This window comes from Miscanthus floridulus, chromosome 16, assembly GCF_019320115.1.
Source record: "Miscanthus floridulus cultivar M001 chromosome 16, ASM1932011v1, whole genome shotgun sequence".
Taxonomy (NCBI): domain Eukaryota; kingdom Viridiplantae; phylum Streptophyta; class Magnoliopsida; order Poales; family Poaceae; genus Miscanthus; species Miscanthus floridulus.
The window spans coordinates 112713137-112737633 of NC_089595.1; the positions used below are offsets into that span (position 1 = coordinate 112713137).

At 50.2% G+C, this 24497-nt stretch overlaps 1 protein-coding gene across 1 annotated transcript; it reads right to left on the bottom strand.

Moving 5' to 3' along the window:
* Positions 1–1714: 1714 nt before the first annotated feature.
* LOC136511308 (uncharacterized) lies at positions 1715–23790 on the bottom strand. The gene is made up of 2 exons (XM_066505423.1): positions 23488–23790; positions 1715–1783 (listed from the first exon to the last, which is right to left on the bottom strand). Exons 1-2 carry the CDS (start codon positions 23788–23790, stop codon positions 1715–1717), a joined length of 372 nt encoding a protein of 123 aa, XP_066361520.1.
* Between the last annotated feature and the right edge of the window lie 707 nt (positions 23791–24497).

Below are 24497 nucleotides of genomic sequence, written 5' to 3' on the forward strand. Positions count from 1 at the left end.
GTGCTTGTACGAAACACCGACACCAGGCTTTTCAGTAACTGTGAACGAATCTAGGCTTTTCAGACAATAGTACACCTATAGGTACAACGGCATGCAAGGAAGCACAACTCCACTCTATCTCTATCATCCATCTTATTACTGTTTGATCCAACGGCTGAGACGAAGAGGCACATAGATCGCTGACATGGCACATTGAGAGGCCTCCATTCCTCCTCTCAACCAATAAATAACCCCTCTCTCCCTCTCATTCAAACACACAACAAGAAGAAAGAGCACTCCTCAACATTTTCTTCCATTGCAGTACCAATGTCTGGAGGGTCGTCCAGAGGGAGAGGAAAGGGGAAAGGAACTACCTGGGGATGGGAGGGTCCTCTTGGTCTAGATTTCTTTGAGGAAGCTCTTTATGAGAGGTTCCCAGTTGAGAGCAAAAGCGATTTCACCAAAGAGGCACCACTGAGAGGATACGATGAAAGGAAAGAAGCATGGCCAAATTAAATGCATGCATGGTGAGGACTGCCTAGTGCAGATGTTCACCGAGGGAATAGATGGAGGCCGACGTTTCTTCAAATGCCCGCGAGCATGGGTAATTGCTATTAATATTTGTTTCTTCTATATGTTCCGCTTCTATACAACTTACATGGCATATTTACTGCAGTCTTCCTTATCTGAAGAAAACTGTGGGTTCACTAGGTGGGTTGATCCTCGACCTATTTATCCGCATGCGGAGTACATCTACTACCTGCAGGACCATATCTTTGATCTTGAAAGGGAAGTTAGCAGTGGCTACAAGGACGATGAACAGGAAGAGGACAACAATGGTGCCAGTTCACAGGAGGCACTCTGTAATGATCCATATTGCACCTGCCCTAATCATAAGAACAAGGGTCCTCCGCCGCCACCCCCGCCGCCACCACCACCAACAATGGGAGGATACTTTGGAGAAGGTGCAACACAATTTGCTATGTGGCCACACTACTAGGACAAACCAATCTTTTTAACGGGCCACATCCATGTGTTTGTTTTTTTCCTTTAATCATCTAAGACATGTTAGGGTTAGTCGAAGAAAATATGTACCTTGTTTGGCACATGTTCTCACATGTCATTTTATGTGCATTGTTTGCTTCAATTACCTAAGGCATGTTAGGTTTAGTCCAGGACCTCTGTAACCTAGTTTGGTACATGTTATCACATGTCATTTCATGTGTTGTGTGTGTTGAATTAGGTAATCCACTACTTTGTTATGTTTTATTTGCAGTACCTGAGCTCATTTCACTACCTATGCAATATTAAACTCAATATTATGACAACAAATAATGAAACCAATGAATACTATGAAAGGTCAAGTAATAGAGCACACTAATTAACATAACAACATTTGACGTACATGACGACAAACTAAAAGTGCATTACATGACAACACAATGCAAAGTCCAAGGTTAAACAACATTGTTCGTGAATATACCATAGATCTATCAAGTTATGAAGACTACTGAGTGCAACGAGGCCACTTTCCCTTCCTCTGGGCATCGGGATTGTCCTCCATCGCTGCCTTCGCTCGCTGCGTATGCTCAAGCTTCCTCTCCCTCTCCTCCCTGTGCGAAGCAACATGCCTCCTTTCCTCCTCTTCCTTGTGCTCCTTTTCTAGAGCCTCCTCTCTGCGTCTCTTCTCCATCATCTCCTTGTCCTCTGCCTCCCACCGTAACAGTTTCTGCATTCATTCCTTGTCTTTCGGCTTGATCTCAGTGTCGATCCACTGCTCAAAATCGAAGAGCGGTGGAGGGGTCTGCAACAAATGCAAATGTTACAAAACAAATAAATCATGCAAGACTTCATTTGACACAAAATAAATTTTAAACAACATCAATTTCTCACCATCTTGTTAATGCGGCGCTGACGAAGTGTAGGCTCAAACGCAAAATTGGCACACATCCAATACCTCTGCCTATACGTGTCCTATTCATCGGACTTGGCTACCTTGCAAGGATCGCCGCAAAAGCACATGGGAACTGGAACACCACTAGGCATAGGCAACGGGTCGAAGGCATTTCCGGTCATCCGACCATAACTACAATTAAAACAAATTTGTTCTAAGAACCGAAAGCAATGAACATTAAACCCTAAACCTAGGGTTTTTCTATTTGTTGCACATAAATGAAAACATAATATAAAACGTTTAGAAGAGATTACCTTTGCTTACTAGCTTTACCACGTCTTGGCATCCTACCGTTACATAATACAAAAAATAAAAAATCACTTCAAACATTAGGTAATGTATCTAGGGTTGTGTGGGGGTATTAACCCCTATACCCTTACGGCTAAGTTTGGGCTGGCCCGGATCGATGGGTTTGGTCCACTCGAAAGACGACGTGCGGCCCAGTTAACCTGATCGGAGTCCCGCACAAGGAATCAAGACGGATTTGGTGACCAAGCAGGATCTTGGTCGGTTAGAATAGGAATCCTTATCCGGCCACATATGGCAATTGTAACTGACTAGGATTAGTTTCCAGATCTGTAACCCTGCCCCCAAACTATATAAGGCGGGCAGGGGACCCCTCTAAAAAACATCTCTCATTGACATACAGCAATACAAATCAGACGCAGGACGTAGGTATTACGCCTTCTTGGCGGCCGAACCTGGATAAAACCTCGTGTCTGTCTTGCGTCACCGTCTTGTTTGGGGCTTGCGCATCTGTCTGCCGATAATCTACTACCTTGGGCATACCCCTAGGTAGACTGCCGACCATATTTCGTCGACAGTGGTGCGCCAGGTAGGGGGTGTGCGTACTACTCTCCAAGCAAACAAGATGGTCATCATCTCCGGCTCCATGGCTACGCCCAACGGCCTCACGTTCACCGTTGGCCAGATCACCTGGACCACAGGCTCCGACAACTCCATCGCCATGACCACAGAGGAGGCGTGGATCCAACCTGCGCCGACTACTACTTCACCTGCATCGGCTACGGCTCGGACCACGGTGAACACGGCTCCGACCACGATGGATCTGGCTCCGACCATGATGGATCTGGCTCCGACCACGGTGAACACGGCTCTGACCACGATGGATCTGGCTCCGACCACGCCTACAGCCACGCCGACAACCCGTCATCCGCTTCCCCGCTACAGAGGAAAGCAGATCAACAACACCGACCTGCTCGACTCCATCGATCGGGTCAGCATCAAACTCGCTGAAACCCTAGCTCTGGTAAGTATGATTCAAAGCCAACCTAATGAGCAGGTAACAGCTCCCCACAACAGATCTATCCGACCAGCTCGGACCAGTCGTCCTGCGCGACTTGGGACAGATCTCGTGGTCGTATCTACTCCTGAGGGGTGCTTCGCTCATCGCCAGCCAACCTTCGCGATGAGTCTCTGACTCTGCGAGTACGAAGTCCCGACGGAGAACCACCAGGTCCAGCCCTACGGCCTGCAAAACGCTGCCTCCAGCTACGCGTACAATCTACGACGCCGCTCGGATCTGTGTCCTATACGCCGATTTCAGCCGAAGCCATGCAACATCGTCAACATGGTCCGGATTGAAGATTATCAAGAAGGATCCGTCCACACGATCCGAGAGGGGGACTCCAGCTCCTCATCCAGCATCGCATCCAACACATCTGTCCACACCGAGCTTCAGCGTCACGAAGATGAAGGCGTCAAATACGATCTGGATCTACCAGAACACGCCCCGGGTTTCCCCCAATTTCTGTCTTTTCCGCCAAGACGAGGGGATTTGATCCATGTTGTCAGCAATGACGAGCCGCCAGCGGTTGGTGAAACAGAGCAAGAAAAGACCGCACGCGAAGCACGCAATATTGACCGGTTTAATCGCCGGCAAATCGAAGCTGAAGCGGACTAGGAGGCATGACGCATAAGGGTCCAACCGCGTGACCTCAGCAATGCTTTCGACAGGGTGGGGGACAAACAAGTCTTCAAGACCCCAAGCGCCAACGTACCCATCACCATGGCGACAATGCAGCGGCTGCCCAACACTCCCGAAACCCAAGCAGTCCGTGATGACATACAAGCTTATCTGACGGCTGCTATGGCTCAGACCGCAGAGATGAATCAAGCCCGGGCCCCATCCGTTTCAGTGGAATCAAGCCACAGTCGCCAATACTCAAGTCGCTCACAGCCGCTCAACCGACGTGGCTCGCACAACAACGACCCGTCGGACAACCGTCAAGGCGGAAACGGTGGTCATGATGGTGGTCGGGACGATAACCGCCGCCGAAAGGATAACCGTCACGACGTTCGAGGTGACAACCGCCGAGATAACCGCGACAATCACCGTGATAACCATGGTCGTAGGGCGAATCCAGATGGCAATCGAGATCGCCACGACGGCAATAACGATCTCTGCCATTACCTCGGTGGACGTGATCTGCGTGCTCGCATCAACCAGAGAGCCGACGATCGTGCATCCCATGAAAACTATCACCGTATGGAGTATGACACCGCCCATGGCCCGCTAGGTCTGAAACAGTTCACTCCACACCTTCGCCAAGTCATATGGCCCAAGAATTTCAAGCTCGAGAAACTTCAGAAGTACGACGGCAAGGAAAACCCCGAATTATGGGTCATGCTCTACGAAACTGCATGCCGATCAGCCATGGCTGACGAGCACGTCATGTCTAACTACTTCCCAGTCGCTGTTGGTCATGTAGGTCACCAATGGCTGGTCAGCTTGCCGGCGAACTATTTTGACTCTTGGCAGGAGCTCAAGCAGGCCTTCATCGACAATTTCATCGCTACTTGTGAACAACCCGGCAACAAGTACGATCTGCAACGGATCCGAGATCGGAAAGACGAACCGCTGCGCGAGTACGTTCGGCGTTTCTCGGAGATGCGCATCAAGGTCCCGTCAATCTCCGACAACGAAGCAATCGAGGCTTTCATCACCGGCCTTCGCTTCCACGACGCCCTAAGAGACAAGCTCCTCCGGAAAAGACCTGAATCAGTCACAGCGCTCTTGGCCACCGCTAAGAAATATGCGGACGCTGACGACGCTAAAAAGATAATCGATGAAGAAGCAGCAAGGGTCCCACGCTCCGACCACCCTCCACGCCGCGATGATTACCGCGGCAACCGTGGTCAGAACGACAATTTTGACCGCCGCAACCAGCGCAACGACTCCCGCGACCACCGTGACCAACGTAATCAGCGGCGCAATCACCGTGACGATTACAGGAGCAAGCGTGCTCGGGAAGACGACGGCGAGGTCAATACCGTGAAAAAGGGCGGCGGACGTCGTAACTATGAGGACGACTACGCCAAAGCATTGAAGGGGCCCTGCCAGCTCCATCCTAAGTCGAACCACACCATGGAGAATTGCCGCGTCCTCAAGACTATCTACATGCGTCAACAGGCTCCGGGTGTGTCCGACAAGCCTAATGACGTGGGGGAACAGCGCAACGAGGACAACGACGACGACGTTGCAGACCCTCGTCATAAATACGTCAAGCCGACTGATCACGTGCACACCATCATTGGCGGCAAGGTGTCCATTGAGACCAAACGAGAACGCAAGCTGCTCGCCCGCGCTTGCTTGAACGTAGCAAAGAACGACAACCTTCTTACTGATCCGCGGCTTCCTCCGTGGTCTCACCGTGAAATCTACTTTAGCAGGAAGGACCAATGGGCCGCCATACCTGAGCCAGGGCGTTTTCCCCTGGTCCTCGATCCTTGTATCAACAAGGTTCAGTTCGACAGGGTACTGATCGACGGCGGCAGCTCCATTGATATACTATTCAAGAACAGCCTGCCCGCCCTGAAAATATCCAAGGCGGACCTGAAGCCGTACAAGGCACAGTTCTGGGGCGTTCTCCCCGGACAGAGCTCTACACCTCTCGGGCAGATCACGCTACCTGTGCAATTCGGGACCCCGGACCACTTCCGCACTGACTACGTCAACTTCGTGGTCGCTGACTTCGACGGCACCTACCATGCTATTCTTGGTCGACCGTCGCTCACCAAGTTCATGGCCATACCTCATTACAGGTATCTGGTGCTCAAGATGCCTACCGAGAAAGGAATTTTAACCCTCAGGGGCAACATATATGCGGCTTATACCTGCGAGGACGACATCTTCAAAATAGCAGAGGCCCACGACCTCTCTATTCGCATGGCCGAGACCATGCTCGATGCTAAGAAGACCTCAGCCGACCACCTGGAGATCCCAGAGCTCAAGTCTCCACGCAAGAACATCAGGTCCAAGGAGCACAAAACGATCCAGCTGGTCGATGGCGATCCCAGCAAAATGGCCCTCATCGGGGCCAACCTGGATCCTAAATAGGAAGACGCGCTCGTCAGGTTCTTGAGGAGCAACGTGGAGGTGTTTGCATGGAAACCTTCCGACATGCCCGGTGTACCTCGGAACTTGATTGAGCACTCCTTAAATGTCAACAGCAAGGCCAAACCAATCAAGCAGAAGCTACGATGGTTCGCTCGTGATAAGAAGGATGCAATTAGGGTAGAAGTTACATGGCTTTTGGCAGCCGGATTTATCAAAGAAGTGTATCATCCGGAATGGTTAGCCAACCCAGTTCTTGTACGCAAAAAGAATAATGAATGGAGAATGTGCGTTGATTACACTGATCTCAACAAACACTGCCCTAAGGACCCCTTCGGCTTACCTCGCATAGACGAGGTCGTAGATTCAACCGCCGGTTGCGAGCTGCTCTCCTTTCTCGACTGCTACTCTGGTTATCACCAGATCGCTCTCAAAAAGGATGACCAGATTAAGACATCTTTCATCACGCCTTTCGGCGCCTACTGCTACACGACTATGTCATTCGGGCTCAAAAACGCCGGAGCTACCTACCAGCGCGCTATACAGGCCTGCCTCAACGACGAGATAAAAGACGGCCTCGTCGAGGCTTATGTTGACGATGTAGTTGTCAAAACCAAGGAAGCACGTACCCTTGTTGACAATCTGGAACGCACCTTTGCAGCCCTCAATACATTCCAATGGAAATTAAACCCAAAGAAGTGTATCTTCGGCGTTCCTTCTGGCATACTGCTCAGCAACATCGTCAGTTACGATGGCATATGCCCTAACCCAGAGAAAGTCAAAGCTGTCTTAGACATGAAGCCCCCAAAAAAGGTGAAAGATGTCCAGAAGCTTACCGGATGCATGGCCGCTCTAAGCCGTTTCATATCAAGGTTAGGAGAAAAAGGGCTACCGTTCTTCAAACTGCTCAAAGCATCCGAGAAGTTTGAGTGGTCGGAGGAAGCAGACGCTGCTTTCACGCAGCTAAAAGAATACCTCACATCACCCCCGGTACTTACTGCTCCCAGAGAAGACGAAACTCTCCTACTTTACATTGCGGCAACCGATTGGGTGGTTTCCACTACAATGGTGGTCGAGCGCGACGAGCCGGGCCACGCCTACAAGGTACAGCGGCCAATTTATTTCATTAGTGAGGTACTCAACGAATCCAAGACCAGGTACCCACAGATTCAAAAACTGCTCTACGCCATACTGATAACATCCCAAAAGTTGAGACATTACTTCGACGGATATCGTGTGGTGGTCATGACCGAGTATCCTTTGGGGGACATCATTCGCAATAAGGATGCGAACGGACGCATCGTCAAATGGGCAATGGAGCTATGCCCCTTTTCCTTGGAATTTGCAAGCCGTACTACAATCAAGTCTCAGGCACTCATCGATTTCATCGTCGAGTGGACAGACTTAAGCACGCCTGCCTCTCCAGGATCCGACGAATATTGGACGATGTACTTCGACGGTTCTCTCAACATTGACGGTGCGAGAGCAGGAGTTCTTTTTGTGTCACCATCCAAGGAGCAGCTCCGGTACGTCCTCAGGATTTATTTCCCAGCATCTAATAACGCCGTCGAGTATGAAGCATGCCTGCATGGTTTACGCATTGCGGTTGAGCTTGGTGTTAAACGTCTCTATGTCTACGGAGACTCGGCTCTGGTCATCAACCAACTCAACAAGGACTGGGACACGACCAGCGAAAAGATGGACGCATACTGCAAGTCAATAAGAAAGCTGGAAGGTAGGTTCTATGGCATCGAGTACATACATGTGGTCCGGGACAAGAACCAGGCAGCAGATGCGTTGTCAAAGTTAGGATCATCCCGAGCCAAAATTCCACATGGCGTATTCATCCAAGATCTGCTCACGCCTTCCATTGAAAACGAAGATTCTACGGTCGACAAAGCTCCAGACCAGCAACTAGTGGCTACGGTTCCGGCAACAAGCACAACTGAGCCGCTTCCGACCACCCATAAGCCAGACTAGAGGACACCTTTCATCAAGTACTTAACAGATGGTAGCGGTTATACTGATCGAACAGAAAACGAGCGACTGATGCGTCGCAGTAAGCAGTATCTGCTCGTCGATGGCAAGTTATGGCGCAAAAACGCAAAGGAGGAAATCTTGATGAAGTGTATAACCCAGGAAGAAGGTGAGCATCTCCTGGACCAAATCCACTCTGGCTCCTGTGGCAACCACACGGCCTCAAGAACACTGGTCGGTAAGGCTTTCTGAGCAGGGTTCTATTGGCCGTCTGTAGTAGCCGACGCAGAGAAGTTAGTCCGCCACTGTGAGGGTTGTCAGTTCTTCGCCAAGAGAACCCATGTACCAGCACATGAGATCCAGACGATTTCAGCCTCTTGGCCCTTCGCGTGCTGGGGACTGGACATGATCGGGCCTTTCAAACCAGCTCCTGGAAAATTTACGTGCGTTTTCGTGCTAATTGACAAATTTTCTAAGTGGATAGAATACATGCCTCTGGTACAGGCATCCTCAGAAAAGGCTGTCACGTTCCTCGACCAGGTCATCCACCGTTTCGGTGTACCCAACAGCATCATTACTGATCTGGGTACTCAGTTCACCGAGAACGCTTTTTGGGACTTCTGCGATGAAAGGAGCATAGTAGTAAAATACGTCTCGGTGGCGCACCCTAGGGCTAATGGACAAGTCGAGCGGGCAAATGGCATGATCTTGGATGCACTAAAGAAAAGGATGTACAGAGAAAACGACAAAGCTCCCGGAAGATGGCTCAAGGAGTTACCAGCCGTGGTCTGGGGCCTCCGAACTCAGCCCAGTCGTAACACCGGCGTCTCACCATACTTTATGGTTTATGGCGCTGAGGCAGTCCTCCCACCAGATATAGCTTTCAGATCAGCACGGGTAGAGAACTTCGATGAGGGCAAGGTCAATGAAGTACGGGAGCTAGAAGTCAACAGCGCCGAGGAGGCAAGGCTCGATTCTTGTGTACGCATGGCCAAATACCTTGCTGTTTTGCGCAGGTACTACAACAAGAACGTTAAAGAGCGTTTCTTCGTGGTCGGGGACTTAGTCCTGAAGTGGAAGACGAACCAGGCTGGTGTCCACAAACTCGCAACCCCATGGGAGGGACCCTTCATGATCAAGGAAGTCACACGTCCAACGTCTTACAGGTTAGCTCACCTAGACGGCACGGACGTACCAAACTCATGGCACATCGACAAGCTTAGACGTTTCTATGCTTAACTACTGAGATATATACTCTACTTGTATTTTCGATTTACTTTAATAAAGCAATTATGATTTCTCCGACCACTCTAATGCGTCACTCCGAATTTTATGGTTATTCTAACTTAGCCAGTACAAGCCGACCACCACTCCTTCTACGGTTTTCAGAGCCGGCCCTATCTCCGTTTTCCTCCCAACACGTGCATGGGATCCGCTCTCTACGTTGCGGGTGATCGGCAGGTCCTCCCTAGTTTGACTTGTCTGCGTCCATGTGTGCACAGGTCACAGTACCTCACACTCCGACCACATGCCAAACTAGGGCCGCACAAACTCTTCGGATGATGTGTCAAGCAAAACGGTACAACTAAACCGATGTAGTCCCCGAGCTTGCTGGAAGGCGAAGTATAAGCCTTGTAGCAAGGTCCAAATAAATGCCTCTCGATTGTATGTAAGTACACATCACATGTAGCCGAGGAGAGCAGTCGCCGAGCGTTGTTCGGAACAGTCCCCGAGCATGGTAGTGGTCGGAGCAGTCCCCGAGCACGGTAGTGGTCTGGAAGTCCCCGAGCACGGTAGTGGTTTGGACAGTCCCCGAGCACGGTAGTGCTCTGAACAGTCCCCGAGCGCGGTAGTGGTCTAGGCAGTCCCCGAGCACGATAGTGGTCTAGGCAGTCCCCGAGCACGACAGTGGTCTGGACCATCCCTGAGCATGAGACATGCGGCGAAGAAACAAATGCCACTTGTACTATTATTTGGTGTATTTATTTATCTTCTTACTCTGTCAAGTCCAATCTGATATGTCTGGTCAAAAAAGTAGACGGGTATAGCACGTCATACTGCCTTCTTGTCCTTTCAAGCAAACATTCACTTGGCACCTGTATGGAGGTGCGTCAATGTGGGCCCTCTCACACTAGCAACGAAGAGGCGCATACACTGATAACAAAGAGGCGCATATATTGGCATAGATCTCGAGGTTGTGAAAACAACCGTCTACGGCGCGTGCGCACGTCTCCCAAGAATCTCGGGTAGACGAAACGGCGGAACTCTTGGTTATTTATAATATAGAACTGGTAAGTTACTTTTTACCGATCCCCATTACCATTCGCCGCCGCAGCCTTCTTCTTCCTCTTGCCAACCCTAATACCTCCGAAATCATCACCAATCACCCCTCCACCGTATCCACCTTCATCAGCAAGGGCAGATTTATGGCGAAGAGTGACGCCCAAAAGAAAGCCAGAGTCATGGTGAAGGAGTGGTGGAAGTCAAGAAGCAACGAGCAGACCATCGAAGACCTCATCATCATGGGAGTACTCCACAACAAGGAACTCGCAGGATGGCATGTGCCGGAGGGCGAGGGGTACCCCGATCCACAACCAGGTGAGATTGTGGTTTTCGAAGATTTCTTCAAGCGGGGTTTTGGGGTCCTAGTGCACCCTTTCCTTCAAGGGCTCTATTTTTATTACAAGGTTGGGATTTGCAATCTGCATCCCAACTCGATTCTTCTTGTCTCCACCTTCATTCATTTTTGCGAAGCATATGGTGGCTTCCAGCCCCATGTTGACTTCTTTCGCCGTCTTTTCTGTCTACGGAAGAAAGGAAGCGGCGGATCGAAGATAGCCGGAGGTGTGTACCTCAATCTTCGTGATGGGATGAAGGCCCAGTACCTGCACTGCCCTTGGAACACGTCGCTTGACGACTGGTACAAGAAGTGGTTCTACATCCGCGAAGAGCTGAACATGATCACACTGTGCGATGTGGGGTTCATTCCGAAGAAGAAGAACAGCTAGTCGGAGAAGGCCGAGCACTTGGAACAGATCTCAGAACTTCTTGGGATGATCCTGTGGAAGAAACTAGATGGTCCGAGCGTGGTCGGGAACTTCATCAGCCGAAGGATCCAGCCCTGCCAGAGGAGGGTACATCCTGGCTATGAGTACCAAGGTAGCGCAGATCCAACGAGAACGAGGTAGGAGGCGCTTGACAAGATCGAAATCAGAGCCAGAATTGGAGAGCTATTCAACTTAGTTGATCTAAATTATGTTAGATTGAGCGCCATCGAGCACGCTTTCAAGCTTGCCCGACCTCCCCCAAAGGTAACTTAACTTGCCTTGTACCCGTAATCTCATTTTGTAGTAGAAACTTACTGTGTGATCGCCTATTTTTTCCCAGGTTAATGGTCGGGATAGAGCGACAGTGTTTGTGTCGCCACCCCTTGGTGTAGATTGGCCGCAAGTTGCTGACCCGACCACCCAGACCAGCACTGGGGGTGAGGACATGGACTGGGCCGTGCTCGGAGTTGGGGAGGAAGCAACGGCCAGAGCTGCTGGTAAGCAGCCGGCGACTAGCAAGCGTCGTCAGGCAATCATGACTTTGTCGGACGATGACACAGAGGATGCAGACATCTTTCGGCTCGTCCCTCGAAAGAGGAGGAGGCAACTGGAGTCGACGGAGCAAGGTGGCTCCTCCGTACCAGTGGGACTCACATCGCATACCCCCACAGCGCCAAAGACAAGCGACAAAGGGGTCGAGCATGAAGCCCTGGCGCCGATGCTGGTCGTAGAGGGAGACCAGGTGGCACCCGCATAGCACGCGGAGCAAGCACGACCAAAGAGACATGCCTTCACCACATCATTCCGTGCTTCCAACATGTAAGTATTTGTAACCTTGATGTTAGCTTACAATTTATATTGGATACTGTTGTCTTCTGAACTTATCTCGGATATATTAGGTCGGCGTCCACCGAAAATCCCGACCAACTAGCCGGGAGCGGCGTAGCTCCGCCAGCAATGTCAGAGAAAACTGCCCAGCAGCCGGCCATGGAGGAACCTACAATAGAAAGTCCACCAGAGCCTCAGCAGACAAGTGGCCAGACAATAGTCCCCGAGTAGGTGGTCGAGAGGAGAGCCAAGCCAAGTACAGTTGCTCCGAGCACTAACCCTACTGAGGGGGACACTTCAGCACCAAGGGAAATAGACCAAACCGAGGAACAACAGTCGAAGGTGGCACAAAGCATGTTTGCCGATGCTACAGCCCATGGGAAGGCCATAGTGACCGTAGAAGCTGCAAACTCCAGACTAGCACCGCTACCCGAAGAAGAGGCCGAAGAGGATGAAGTAGAGGAGGTCTTGGGCCGTCCCCAAGACAAATGACAACATGTATATGTGTCGCGCTGGCGGAACAACCAATGGGTTGTTCAAGAGGAAATCCCAGAGGTCGAAGAGACCATGAAAGTTGAATGAGCGGTGAAACATCTGGTGACGGAAGTCCAGGTATGTTTTGCTTGACCACCTGATCCTGCTATCCAGTCAAACTGTCTTACTTAGCTTTTTACATGCAGGACTTAATGAAGACCGCAAGGTACCGAAAGAAGTGCTTCGACCAGATTGAGGGGATCATAGCAAGCAATAAAGAACTGGCGGCTGAGGTGGAACGCTTGCGCCACCAACTTGAAGCCGCCAACCATGAGAGGACAGAGCAAGAGGCGTAGAACCAGAACCTGGTCGTCTAGCTCAGTAACAAAGAGCAGGAAAAAACAAGTAAGTTGTCACTTTATCACAACAATTGCATGGCATGTGTTGTTGTATTGTTGGTAGTAACAGCTGTAGTGCAGGCTTAGAAGCCAAAGTAGTCCATCTCCAAGAAGAGAATAGCCGTGTGGCCATAGAGTGTGGTCGCCTGAAGGAGGACAACAAAAAACTGGCGCACGACCAGTCGCAACTCTGGGACCACACAGCCAAGATGAAGGAGGGCCTAAAAAGTAAGTGTTCCAGACCACCTTGCTCACTTTGTTGCCCGCCTTATCTTGTCATGGCATGACATTTTAATGTCTTGTGCGGTTTGCAGTTTTAAAAGTCAATGCCAAGAAGCATCTAGAAACCGTGATGAAAGATCTGACGGCTGGAAGGTGCGATGCCTAGAGATCACCGAGGATCGGGACACATGGAAGAATCGGTGCCAGGAAGTGGCAACTGGCATTTTGCCCGTCCTCAACCTTATCGACCCAGCGCTTACAGAGGAAGTGCTAAGGACGCCGCAGCTCGGACTGGTCGATAGATGCCGAAAGGCATGGGGATGGTTCCAAGAGTTTGTGAAGATGGCGGGTGAGTACATAGGCGCACATGTGCTAAGCATGGTGCGTGCCCACTACCCCCTGATCGATCTCAAGTGCCTGGAAGCTGGATACCCGAAGGAGGTAGATCCAGACAAGGCTAAGGAGCTTCGGATGACCTAGCTGGACCTATCTTCAAAGATAATTGGCGACATTAACCTATGTGGAGGTGGGACAACACCTGTACAGGGTACGCCATCAATAAGTCAGCTAGAAACGCCATCAGTTGTGAGCCAACCGGCAAAGCCTGCGGTCTCGACTAGCCAGGCATCAGCGGAGCCATCCTCTTCAGCTCGACCAGTACAAGAGTCCTCGAGACTCGAGCAGGATGTCGGAAGCAGCGGGCTGCAGGTGCCGCGTGCCCTGACCAGCCAACAGGATAGGCTAGAGCTGTAGAAGAAGGATGTAGTTGTGTTATTGTAAACTTGTACCTTTTCAGGCAAGCTTGTAATAACGTAACTGTATATCAGCATAAGCTTGTTTGTTTTTTTGGAAAATGTATTTAAGCTTGGAACTTGTGTTGGTGTAACTAAGTGAGAACATGTTATCGTTCTATTTAGTTGTACCAGTTTAGTCGACACATCATTATGAAAGGTTTATACGGCCCTAGTTTGCCATGTGGTCGGAGTGTAAGGTGCGTAGCCTGTGCACACGTAGACGCAGACAAGTCAAACTAGAGGAGACCTGCCAATCATCCGTAGCGTAGAGAGCAGATCCCATGCACACGTTGGGAAGAACCAGAGACAGGGCCTACTCTGAAAACTCAGGAAGGAATGGTGGTCGGTTTTGACTGGTTGAGTTAGAATAACAGTAGACTTTGAAGTATTACATTAGAGTGGTCGGAGAAATCATAGTAGCTTTATTGAATTAAATCAAAAGTACAAGAGGAGTACATATCTTAGCAGTTAAGCATAGAAATGCCTAAGCTTGTCGATGTGCCATGAATTGGGTACGTCTGTACCATCCAGATGAGCTAACCTGTAAGACATTGGTCTTGTAACTTCCTTGATCATGAAGGGCCCTTCCCATGGAGTTGTGAGTTTGTGGACACAAGCCTGAATCATCTTCTACTTCAGGACCAGGTCCCCGACCATGAAGGACCGCTCCTTAACGTTCTTGTTGTAGTAACTACGCAAAACAATAAGGTATTTGGCTGTACATACACAAGAATCGAGCTGCTTCTCTTCTGCACTATTCACTTCTAGCTCCCTCACTTCATTGGCCTTGTCCTCATCGAAGTTCTCTACCCGTGCTGATCTGAAGGCTATATCTGCTGGGAGCACTGCCTCAGCACCATAAACCATGAAGTATGGTGATACGCTGGTATTGTGACTGGGCTAGGTTCTGAGGCCCCAGACCATGATTGGTAACTCTTTGAGCCATCTTCCGGGAGCTTTGTCGTTTTCTCTGTACATCCTCTTCTAAAGTGCGTCCAAGATCATACCATTTGCCCGCTCGACCTGTCCATTAGCTCTAGGGTGTGCCACCGAGACGTATTTTACCACTGTGCTCCTTTCATCGTAGAAGTCCCAAAAGGCGTTCCCGGTGAACTGAGTACCCAGATCAGTGATGATGCTATTGGGTATGCCAAAGCAGTGGATGACCTAGTCGATGAATGTGACAGCTTTTTCTGAAGATGCCTGTACCAGAGGCATGTACTCTATCCACTTAGAAAATTTGTCGATCAGCACAAAGACACATGTAAATTTCCTAGGAGCCGGCTTGAAGGGCCCGATCATATCCAGTCCCCAGCATGCAAAAGGCCAAGAGGCTGGTATTGTCTGAATCTCATGTGCTGGTACGTGGACTCTTTTTGTGAAGAACTGACAACCCTCACAATGGTAGACTAGCTTTTCTGCATCGACTACAGCTGACAGCCAATAAAACCCTGCTCGGAAGGCCTTGCCGACCAGTGTTCTGGAGGCTACATGGTTGCCGTAGGAGCTAGAGTGGATTTGGTCTAGGAGATGTTCGCCATCCTCCTGGGTTATACACTTCATCAAGATTTCCTCTTTTGCGTTCTTGTGCCACAATTTGCCATCGACGAGCAGATACTGCTTACTACGCCGCATCAGGCGTTCGTTTTCTGTCCGATCGGTGTAACCGCTACCATCTATCAGGTACTTGATGAAAGGTACTCTCCAATCAGGCTTCTTAGTGGTCGGAGGTGGTTCGATGGTGTTTGACGCCGGAACCATAGCCACCAAAAGCTGGTCTGGAGGCTTGTCGACTATGGGATCTTCCTCTTTGATGGAAGGCGTGAGCAAGTCTTGAACAAATACGCCATGTGGGACTTTAGCTTGGGATGATCCTAACTTTGACAGCGCATCTGCTGCTTGATTTTTGTCCCGGACCACATGTGTGTACTCGATGCTGTAGAACTTGCCTTCCAACTTTCTAATCGATTTGCAGTATGCGTCCATCTTTTTGTTGGTCGTGTTCCAGTCCTTGTTGAGCTGGTTGATGACCAAAGCCGAGTCTCCATAGACATAGAGACGTTTGACACCGAGCTCGAATGCAATTCGCAAACCATGTAGGCATGCTTCGTACTCGGCAACGTTATTAGATGCTGGGAAATGAATCCTGACGACGTACCGGAGCTGCTCCTTGGATGGTGACACGAAAAGAACTCCTGCTCCTGCACCGTCGATGTTGAGAGAACCGTCGAAGTACATCTTCCAATACTCATCGGGCCCCTGAGAGGCAGGTGTGCTTAAGTCTGTCCACTCGACGATGAAATCGACAAGTGCCTGAGATTTGATTGTATTTCGGCTTGCAAATTCCAACGAGAAAGGGCATAGCTCCATTGCCCATTTGACGATGCGCCCGTTCGCATCCTTGTTGCTAATGATGTCTCACAGAGGATACTCAGTCATGACCACCACACGATATCCATCGAAGTAATGTTTCAACTTTTGGGATGTTATCAGTATGGCGTAGATCAATTTCTGAATCTATAGGTACCTGGTCTTGGATTCATTGAGTACCTCACTGATGAAATAGATTGGTTGTTGTACCTTGTAGACGTGGCTGGGCTCATCGCGCTCGACTACCATGGCAGTGGAGACCACTCAATTAGTCGCCGCAATGTAAAGCAGGAGTGTTTCGTCATCTCTGGGAGCAGTGAGGACCGGAGGTGACGTAAGGTATTGTTTCAGCTGTGTGAAGGCAGCGTCTGCTTCCTCCAACCACTCAAACTTCTCGGATGCTTTGAGTAGTTTAAAGAATGATAATCCTTTTTCGCCTAATCTTGATATGAAACAGCTGAGAGCGGCCATGCATCCGGTAAGCTTCTGAACATCCTTCACCTTTTTGGGCGGCTTCATATCTAAGGCAGCTTTGACTTTCTCCGGGTTAGGGCGTATGCCGTCGTGACTGACGACGTTGCCAAGTAGTATGCCAGAAGGAACACCAAAGATTCACTTCTTTGGGTTTAATTTCTATTGGAATGTGTTATGGGCTGCAAAGGTGCGTTCCAGGTTGTCAACAAGGGTATGTGCTTCCTTGGTTTTGACAACTACATCATCAACATAAGCCTCGACGAGGTCGTCTTTCATCTTGTCTTTAAGGTAGGCCTGTATAGCGTGTTGGTAGGTAGCCCCGGCGTTCTTGAGCCCGAACGACATGGTCGTGTAGCAGTAGGCGCGGAAAGGTGTGATAAAAGATGTCTTGATCTGGTCGTCCTTTTTGAGAGCGATCTGGTGATAACAAGAGTAGCAATCGAGAAAGGAAAGCAGCTCGCAACCGGTCATTGAATCTACGACCTCGTCTATGCGAGGTAAGCCGAAGGGGTCTTTAGGGCAGTGTTTGTTGAGATCAGTGTAATCAACGCACATTCTCCATTCATTATTCTTTTTGCGTACAAGAACTGGGTTGGCTAACCACTCCGGATGATACACTTCTTTAATAAATCCAGCTGCCAAGAGCCATGTAACTTCTACCCTAATCACCTCCTTTTTGTCGCGAGCGAACCGTCGTAGCTTCTGCTTGATAGGTTTGGCCTTGCCGTCGATATTTAAGGAGTGCTCGATCAAGTTCCGAGGTACACTGGGCATGTCAGCAGGTTTCCACACGAACACGCTCACGTTGCTCCTCAAGAACCTGACGAGCGCGTCTTCCTATTTAGGATCCAGGTTGGCCCCGATAAGGGCTGTTTTGCTGGGATCACCATCGACCAGCTGGATCGTTTTGTGCTCTTTGGACTTGATGTTCTTGTGGGGGGCCTCGAGGTCTGGGATCTCTAGGTGGTCGGCTGGGGTCTTCTTGGCGTCGAGCATGGTCTCAGCCATGCAAATAGAGAGGTCGTGATCCTCTACTATTTTGAAGCTGTCATCCTCACAGGTGTAAGTTGCGTACACGTTGCCCTTGAGAGTTAGAACCCCCTTCTCAGTAGGCATCTTGAGCACCAAATACCTGTAGTGAGGTATGGCCATGAACTTGGTGAGCGCTGGTCGACCAAGGATAGCATGGTAGGTACCTTCGAAGTCGGCGACCACGAAGTTGACGTAGTCAGTGCGGAAGTGGTCTGGGATGCCAAATTGCACAGGTAGCGTGATCTGCCCGAGAGGAGTAGAGCTCTATCCGGGGAGAGCACCCCAGAACTATGCCTTGTACGGCTTGAGATCAGCTGGGGTTATCTTCAAAGCCGGCAAACTGTTCTTGAACAGTATATCAATGGAGTTGCCGCCATCAATCAGCACTCTATCGAACTGGACCCTGTTGATACAAGGATCAAGGATCAGGGGAAAACGTCCTGGCTCCGATATTGTGGCCCATTGGTCCTTTCTACTGAAGGAGATCTCGCGGTGAGACCAAGGAGGGAGCCACAGATCGGCGATGAGGTTGTTGGTGTTGGCCACGTTCAAGCAGGTGTGGGCGAGCAGCTTGCGTTCCCATTTGGTCTCGAGGCAATGATGGTGTGGACGCGATCGGTTGGCTTGATGTACTTGTGACGGAGATCTGTGTCTTCATCATCATTGTCCTCGTTGCGCTATTCCCCTACGTCGTTAGGCTTGTCGGACATATCCGGAGCCTGTTGACGCGTGTAGATAGACTTGAGAACGTGGCAATTCTCCATGGTATGGTTTAACTTGGGGTGGAGCTGGCAGGGTCCTTTCAATGCTTTGGCATAGTCTTCTTCATAGTTGCGACATCCGCCACCTTTCTTAACGGTGTTGACCTCGCCGTCGTCTTCCCGAGCACGCTTGCCCCTGTAATCGTCACAGCGATTACGCCGCTGATTACGCTGGTTGCGGTAGTCGCGGAGGTCATTGCGCTGGTTGCGGTGATCAAAATTGTCATTCCGACCACGGTTGTCGCGGTAGTCGTCGCGGTGTGGGGGGTGGTCGGAGCATGGAACCCTTGCTGCTTCTTCGATTATTATCTTTTTAGCGTCGTCGGTGTCCGCATATTTCTTGGCAGTGGCCAGGAGTGCTGTGACTGATTCAGGTCTCTTGTGGAGGAGCTTGTGCCGTAGGGCGTCATGGAAGCGAAGACCAGTGATGAAAGCCTCGATTGCCTTGTTGTCGGAGATTGACAGGACCTTGATGCGCATCTCTGAGAAACATCGGACGTACTCGCGTAGTGGCTCGTCTTTCCGGTCTTGAATCCGTTGTAGATCATATTTGTTGCTGATTTGCTCGCAAGTGGCAATGAAGTTGTCGATGAAAGCTTGCTTGAGCTCTTGCCAAGAATCGAAGTAGTTCGCCAGCAAGCTGACCAGCCATTGGTGACCTGCATGACCGACAGTGACTGGGAAGTAGTTAGACATGACGTGCTCATCAGCCATGGCTGATCTGTACGCGGTTTCATAGAGCATGACCCATAATTTGGGGTTCTCCTTGCCGTCGTACTTCTGAAGTTTTTTGAGCTTGAAGTTCTTGGGCCATATGACTTGGCGAAGACACGGAGTAAACTGCTTCAAACCTGGAGGGCCGTGGGCAGTATCATATTCCATACGGCGATAGCTTTCGTGGGATGCACGATCATTGGCTCTTTGGTTGATGCGATCGCGTTCTCCGAGGTAATGGCAGAGATCATTATTGCCATCACGGCGATCTCGATTGCCCCCTGATTAACCCTATGGCCGTGGTTATCGCGGCGATTATCATGGTTATCTCGGCGGTTGTCGTCCCGGAAGTTGTGACGGTTGTCATCCCGGCGGCGGTTGTCATCCCGACCACCATCATGGCCACCGTTTCCGCCTTGACGGTTGTCTAATGGGTCATTGTTGCGCGAGCCACGTTGGTTGGGTGGCTATGAGCGACTTGAGTACTGGCGGTTGTGGCTTGATTCGACTGACACGGACGGAGCCCGGGCTTGATTTACAATTTCTGCGGACTGGGCCATGGCAGCCGTCAGGTAAGCTTGTATATCATCACGAACTACCTGAGTTTCTGGGGTGTTGGGTAGTCGTTGCATTGTCGCCATAGCAACGGCTATGTTGGCACTTGGAGTCCGGAAGACCTGCTTGTCCCCCACCCTGTCAAAGGCGTTGTTAAGATCGCGTGGCTAGACCCTTATGCGTTGGGCCTCCTCTTCCGCCGCGGCTTCAATTTATCGGCGATTAAACCGATCAATATTGCGTGCTTCGTGTGCCAGCCTTTCTTGTTCTGTCTCACCGACTGCCGGTGGTTCGTCATTACTGACAACGTTGATCAAGTCTCCCCGCCTTGGTGGCAAGGACGGGAATCGCGGGTATCCCGGGATGTGGTCTGGGATATCCAGATCGTATTCGACGCCTTCATCGTCATGATTCTGGAGCTCGGTGCGAATAGAGGCATTAGATACGGTGCCGGACGAAGAGCTTGAGCCACCCTCTTGAACTGTGTGGACCGATCCTTCTTGACAATCCCCAATCTGGACCATGTGGACGAAGTTGCGTGGCTTTGGTCGAGGTCGAAGTATAAAACACATATCCAAGCAGCGTTGTATATTGTAAGCATAGTTGGAGGCAGCGTTTTGCAGGCCGTAGGGCTGGGCCTGGTAGTCCTCCGTCGAGGCTTCGTACTCAGAGAGCCGGAGACCCGTCGCGGAGGCTAGCCGGCGATGAGCGGAGCGCCCTTCAGGAGTAGATATGACCACGAGATCTATACCAAGTCATGTAGGACGACTGGCCCGAGCTGGTCGGGTAGATCTGTTGTGGGGAGCGGTTACCTGCTCATTAGGTTGACTTTGAATTCAACTTACCAGAGCTAGGGTTTCAGCGAGTTTGGTGCTGACCCAATCGATGGAGTCGAGCAGGTCAGTGTTGTCGATCTGCTTCCCTTTGTAGCGGGGAAGCGGATGACGGGTTGTCGGCGTGGCTGAAAGCGATGCGGACATGGTTGGAGCCAGATCCACCATGGTCGGAGCTAGATTCACCGTGGTCAGAGCCAGGTCCACCACGGTCGGAGCCAGATCCCCCGTGGTCGGAGCCGTAGTCGATGCAGGTGAAGCAGTGGTCGACGCGGATTGAGTCCGCGCCTCCTCCGTGATCATGGCGATGAAGTCATCGGAGCCAGTGGTCCAGGTGATCTGGCTGACGGTGAATGTGAGGCCGTTCGGCGTAGCCACAGAGCCAGAGATGATGACCATCTTGTTTGCTTGGAGAGCAGTACGCACACCCCCTACCTGGTGCACCACTGTCGATGAAATATGGTCGGCAGTCTACCTAGGGGTATGCCCAAGGTAGCAGATTGTCGGCAGATAGATGCGCAAGCCACAAACAAGACGGTGACGCAAGACAGACACAAGGTTTTATCTAGGTTCGGCCGCCGCGAAGGCGTAATACCTACGTCCTGTGTCTGATTGTATTGCTGTATGTCAATGAGAGATGTTTTTTAGAGGGGTCCCCTGCCCGCCTTATATAGTCCGGGGGTAGGGTTACAGATCTGGAAACTAATCCTAGCCAGTTACAATTGTCATTGGTGGTCGGATAAGGATTCCTATTCTAACCGACCAGGATCTTGCTTGATCTCTAAATCCGCTTTGACTCCTTGCGCGGGACTCCGAACAGGTTGGCCGGGCCACACGTCGTCTTCCAGTGGACCGGACCCCCTGATCCGGGCCGGCTCAAGCCTAGCCGTAAGGGTATAGGGGTTAATACCCCCACAGGCTGTGATATAGTATATATCGAACAAGACACAGGTATGATAGTAAAAAGAGCGTAACCTGGTGCTATGTCAGGACGTCGAGACCGTCCGTGTACTCCCTGTACTTGCGCCTCGCATTCCCTCTAACTAACTCTGATTCCGTCCAGATAAACAGAGCTGTAGGAAGTGTATCCTGCCCGTTCCATTGCTGCATTGAACACGATAATGAATTAGCTATTAATAAACTCATCATATGTAACCATATCGAAGAATATAATGAACCCAAGTACTTACCGGTAAACCCATATTAAGGGGCCTCTCAACGGGCCATCGTTCCCAACACCAAACCTGGAGTAGGTACGAGCAACCCCTAAGGTTCGCATACCCTGAGGTGCGACGGTAGGCAACGCATAGCTGTCGATACATCCATGCTAGGACAGCGCTGCCCCAGCTGTACGCCGCTATGTTCTCCCATGGCTGGCATAGTATGTCAAGGAAGATCCAGCTGATGGTGTTGCCCGAGGCGTCTGGAAAGAGGAAAGCACCAAGAAAGTGCCAGAGCCACACTCGAGCGAACCTGTCGATCTGAGCCTCCTCAGCATGTGGGTCCAAGTAATCAAAGCGCTTCGTGATCCAGGACGACGAAACACCAGAAGTTTTCCTGAAATTTACCAAAGAAAATAAGACCCGATGGCTGCAGTAAAGCGATGCAAATATTAAATAGGCTTGAATTTCTCACTTATTTTTCTTGGAAGCCTCGTCGTCCGGTGGAACAAAGCCAGTAAACTGAGCCACCAGCTCCCTCCAGTGATCATTGTCAACTATCCCTGTCACTAGAAGTCCCCCCAACCGAAGGCCTAAAATAGCCTTCACATCCTGCAACATCAAGGTCATCTCGCCACAAGGTAGGTGGAACGTGTGGGTCTCAGGCCTCCACCTGTTATAAGAATAGAACGACTGTTAGTTGCCTCAAATTTGTTACAACAAAGTTTACGTACAAAGAATGCACTCGCACCTATCTACAGCTGCGGTAAGTAGTGCTGGGTCAAGGGGCGGAAGACCGTGGTTGACAACACGGACAAGCTCGAGGATGCCGGCACGCCGTATGTACGGCGCGTAACGCTCGTCCCACTGGTGCGCCCTGGTGTGCGTGCGAGGCCTCAAAGGAGGCAAGGCCACCTCTGCGTCGTTGTCACTCAAGATGTGTGCTCGGTGCTAGTCGTCGTACTCCACCTCAAGAATGGGGTACAACGGGTGCTGCGTGGGATGGGCCATCCTGTTACAAATTGATAAACAAAGCATTAGAGTACTCAAATTAACAAAATTCAAATTAACATTACATAGCATTGCAAAGTAAAATATTCACTCTAACCCAAAATAAATCGACACAAGGATAGGATAAACAAGCGCGCAAAAGAGGTAAAGCACGATGGTCATGTGCTAGGGACGTGGATAGAGGCTAGAGATCATAGTACGACAAAGCCAACCAAGAAGCGAGGGAGCCAGTTACGCTCAGCGTTACGGCCACGGCGGGATGAACCTACGATCAAAATGTTCGAATGGAATACGATCCCTCGACTGGCTCGCTATAATCTTTAACTAAATAACTAACTATAAACTAAATAATAACCGGATCTACCAGTGACAACCGCATCCCTACAATCCCTAACTAAATTAATAACTACAAACTAAATAACAAATACCTAATCAATCCCTAAACCCAAAATCCTAACCTAAAAACTAAAAACTACATACGTATATCACAAACTAATTATGCTAAAACAATAATAATCATAATAATATTAAACCGAGAGGGAGGTACCTTAGGAGCGGGCGGCCTCGACGCGCCGAGGTTCGTGGCGCGGCCGGCGCGGGTGCTGCGAGGGCGAGGGCCGCCCGAGTGGCCGGGCGCGGCGTGGGCGCTGGCAGGCGCGGGCGCTGGAGGCGGGCGATGGCCGGCGGCGGGGCGCGTCGGCTGGCTAGCGGCGCGGGCGGGCGGGCAGGGGTGCGTGAGGCCGGGAGCTCGGCCGCGGGGTTTTATTTGGCCCAGACGCGCCTTGACCCCTGGCGGGCACTGCCGCACCAAGATGGGTGGCGCGGCAGGCCCTGCCCCGTCAGCGGTCATCGCTTCTGGTCGCCGCCACGTCAACCCTGTGCCGCGCAACCATGCATGGCGCGGCACAGGCATTTGGCCACGCCAGGGTAATAGGCGCGGCAAAAAGTGTTAGTTTTTTTAAAAAAATGGACGTGTTAGATTTAAAATTAGTTTTGAAAAAAGGTTAAAATTAAAAAAAGTTTCTCCATTTTAGGCCTGGTTTAGTTCCCAAAAAATTTCACCTCAAACTATCACATCGAATCTGACCGCACATGCATGGAGTATTAAATATAGACGAAAAAAACTAATTGCACAGTTTGGTTGAAAATCGCGAGACGAATGTTTTAAGACTAATTAGTCCATGATTAGCCATAAGTGCTACATCAACTAACATGCGCTAATGATGAATTAATTAGGCTTAATAAATTCGTCTCGCAGTTTCCAGACGAGCTATGTAATTAGTTTTTTTTATTAGTATCCGAAAACTCATTCCGACATCCCCGAAACATCCGATGTGACATCCAAAAATTTTTATTTCGCAAACTAAACACAGCCTTAAAAGAACAATTTTGCACTAGTGTTCTCTCTCTCTCTCTCTCTCTCTCTCTCTCTCTCTCTATATATATATATATATATATATATATATATATATATATATATATATATATATATATATATATATATATATATATATATATATATATCTTTGCAATATGCATGCTTTGATTTGTATTCCA

Excerpts from the sequence above, each read along its gene's own strand:
- LOC136511308 (XM_066505423.1), bottom strand. The coding sequence starts at position 23,790 with ATGACCGCTGACGGGGCAGGGCCTGCCGCGCCACCCATCTTGGTGCGG. Across the intron at positions 1,784-23,487 it reads CGAGGCCGCCCGCTCCTAAG|ACCCCTCCACCGCTCTTCGA; the intron begins GTACCTCCCTCT and ends CATTTGTTGCAG.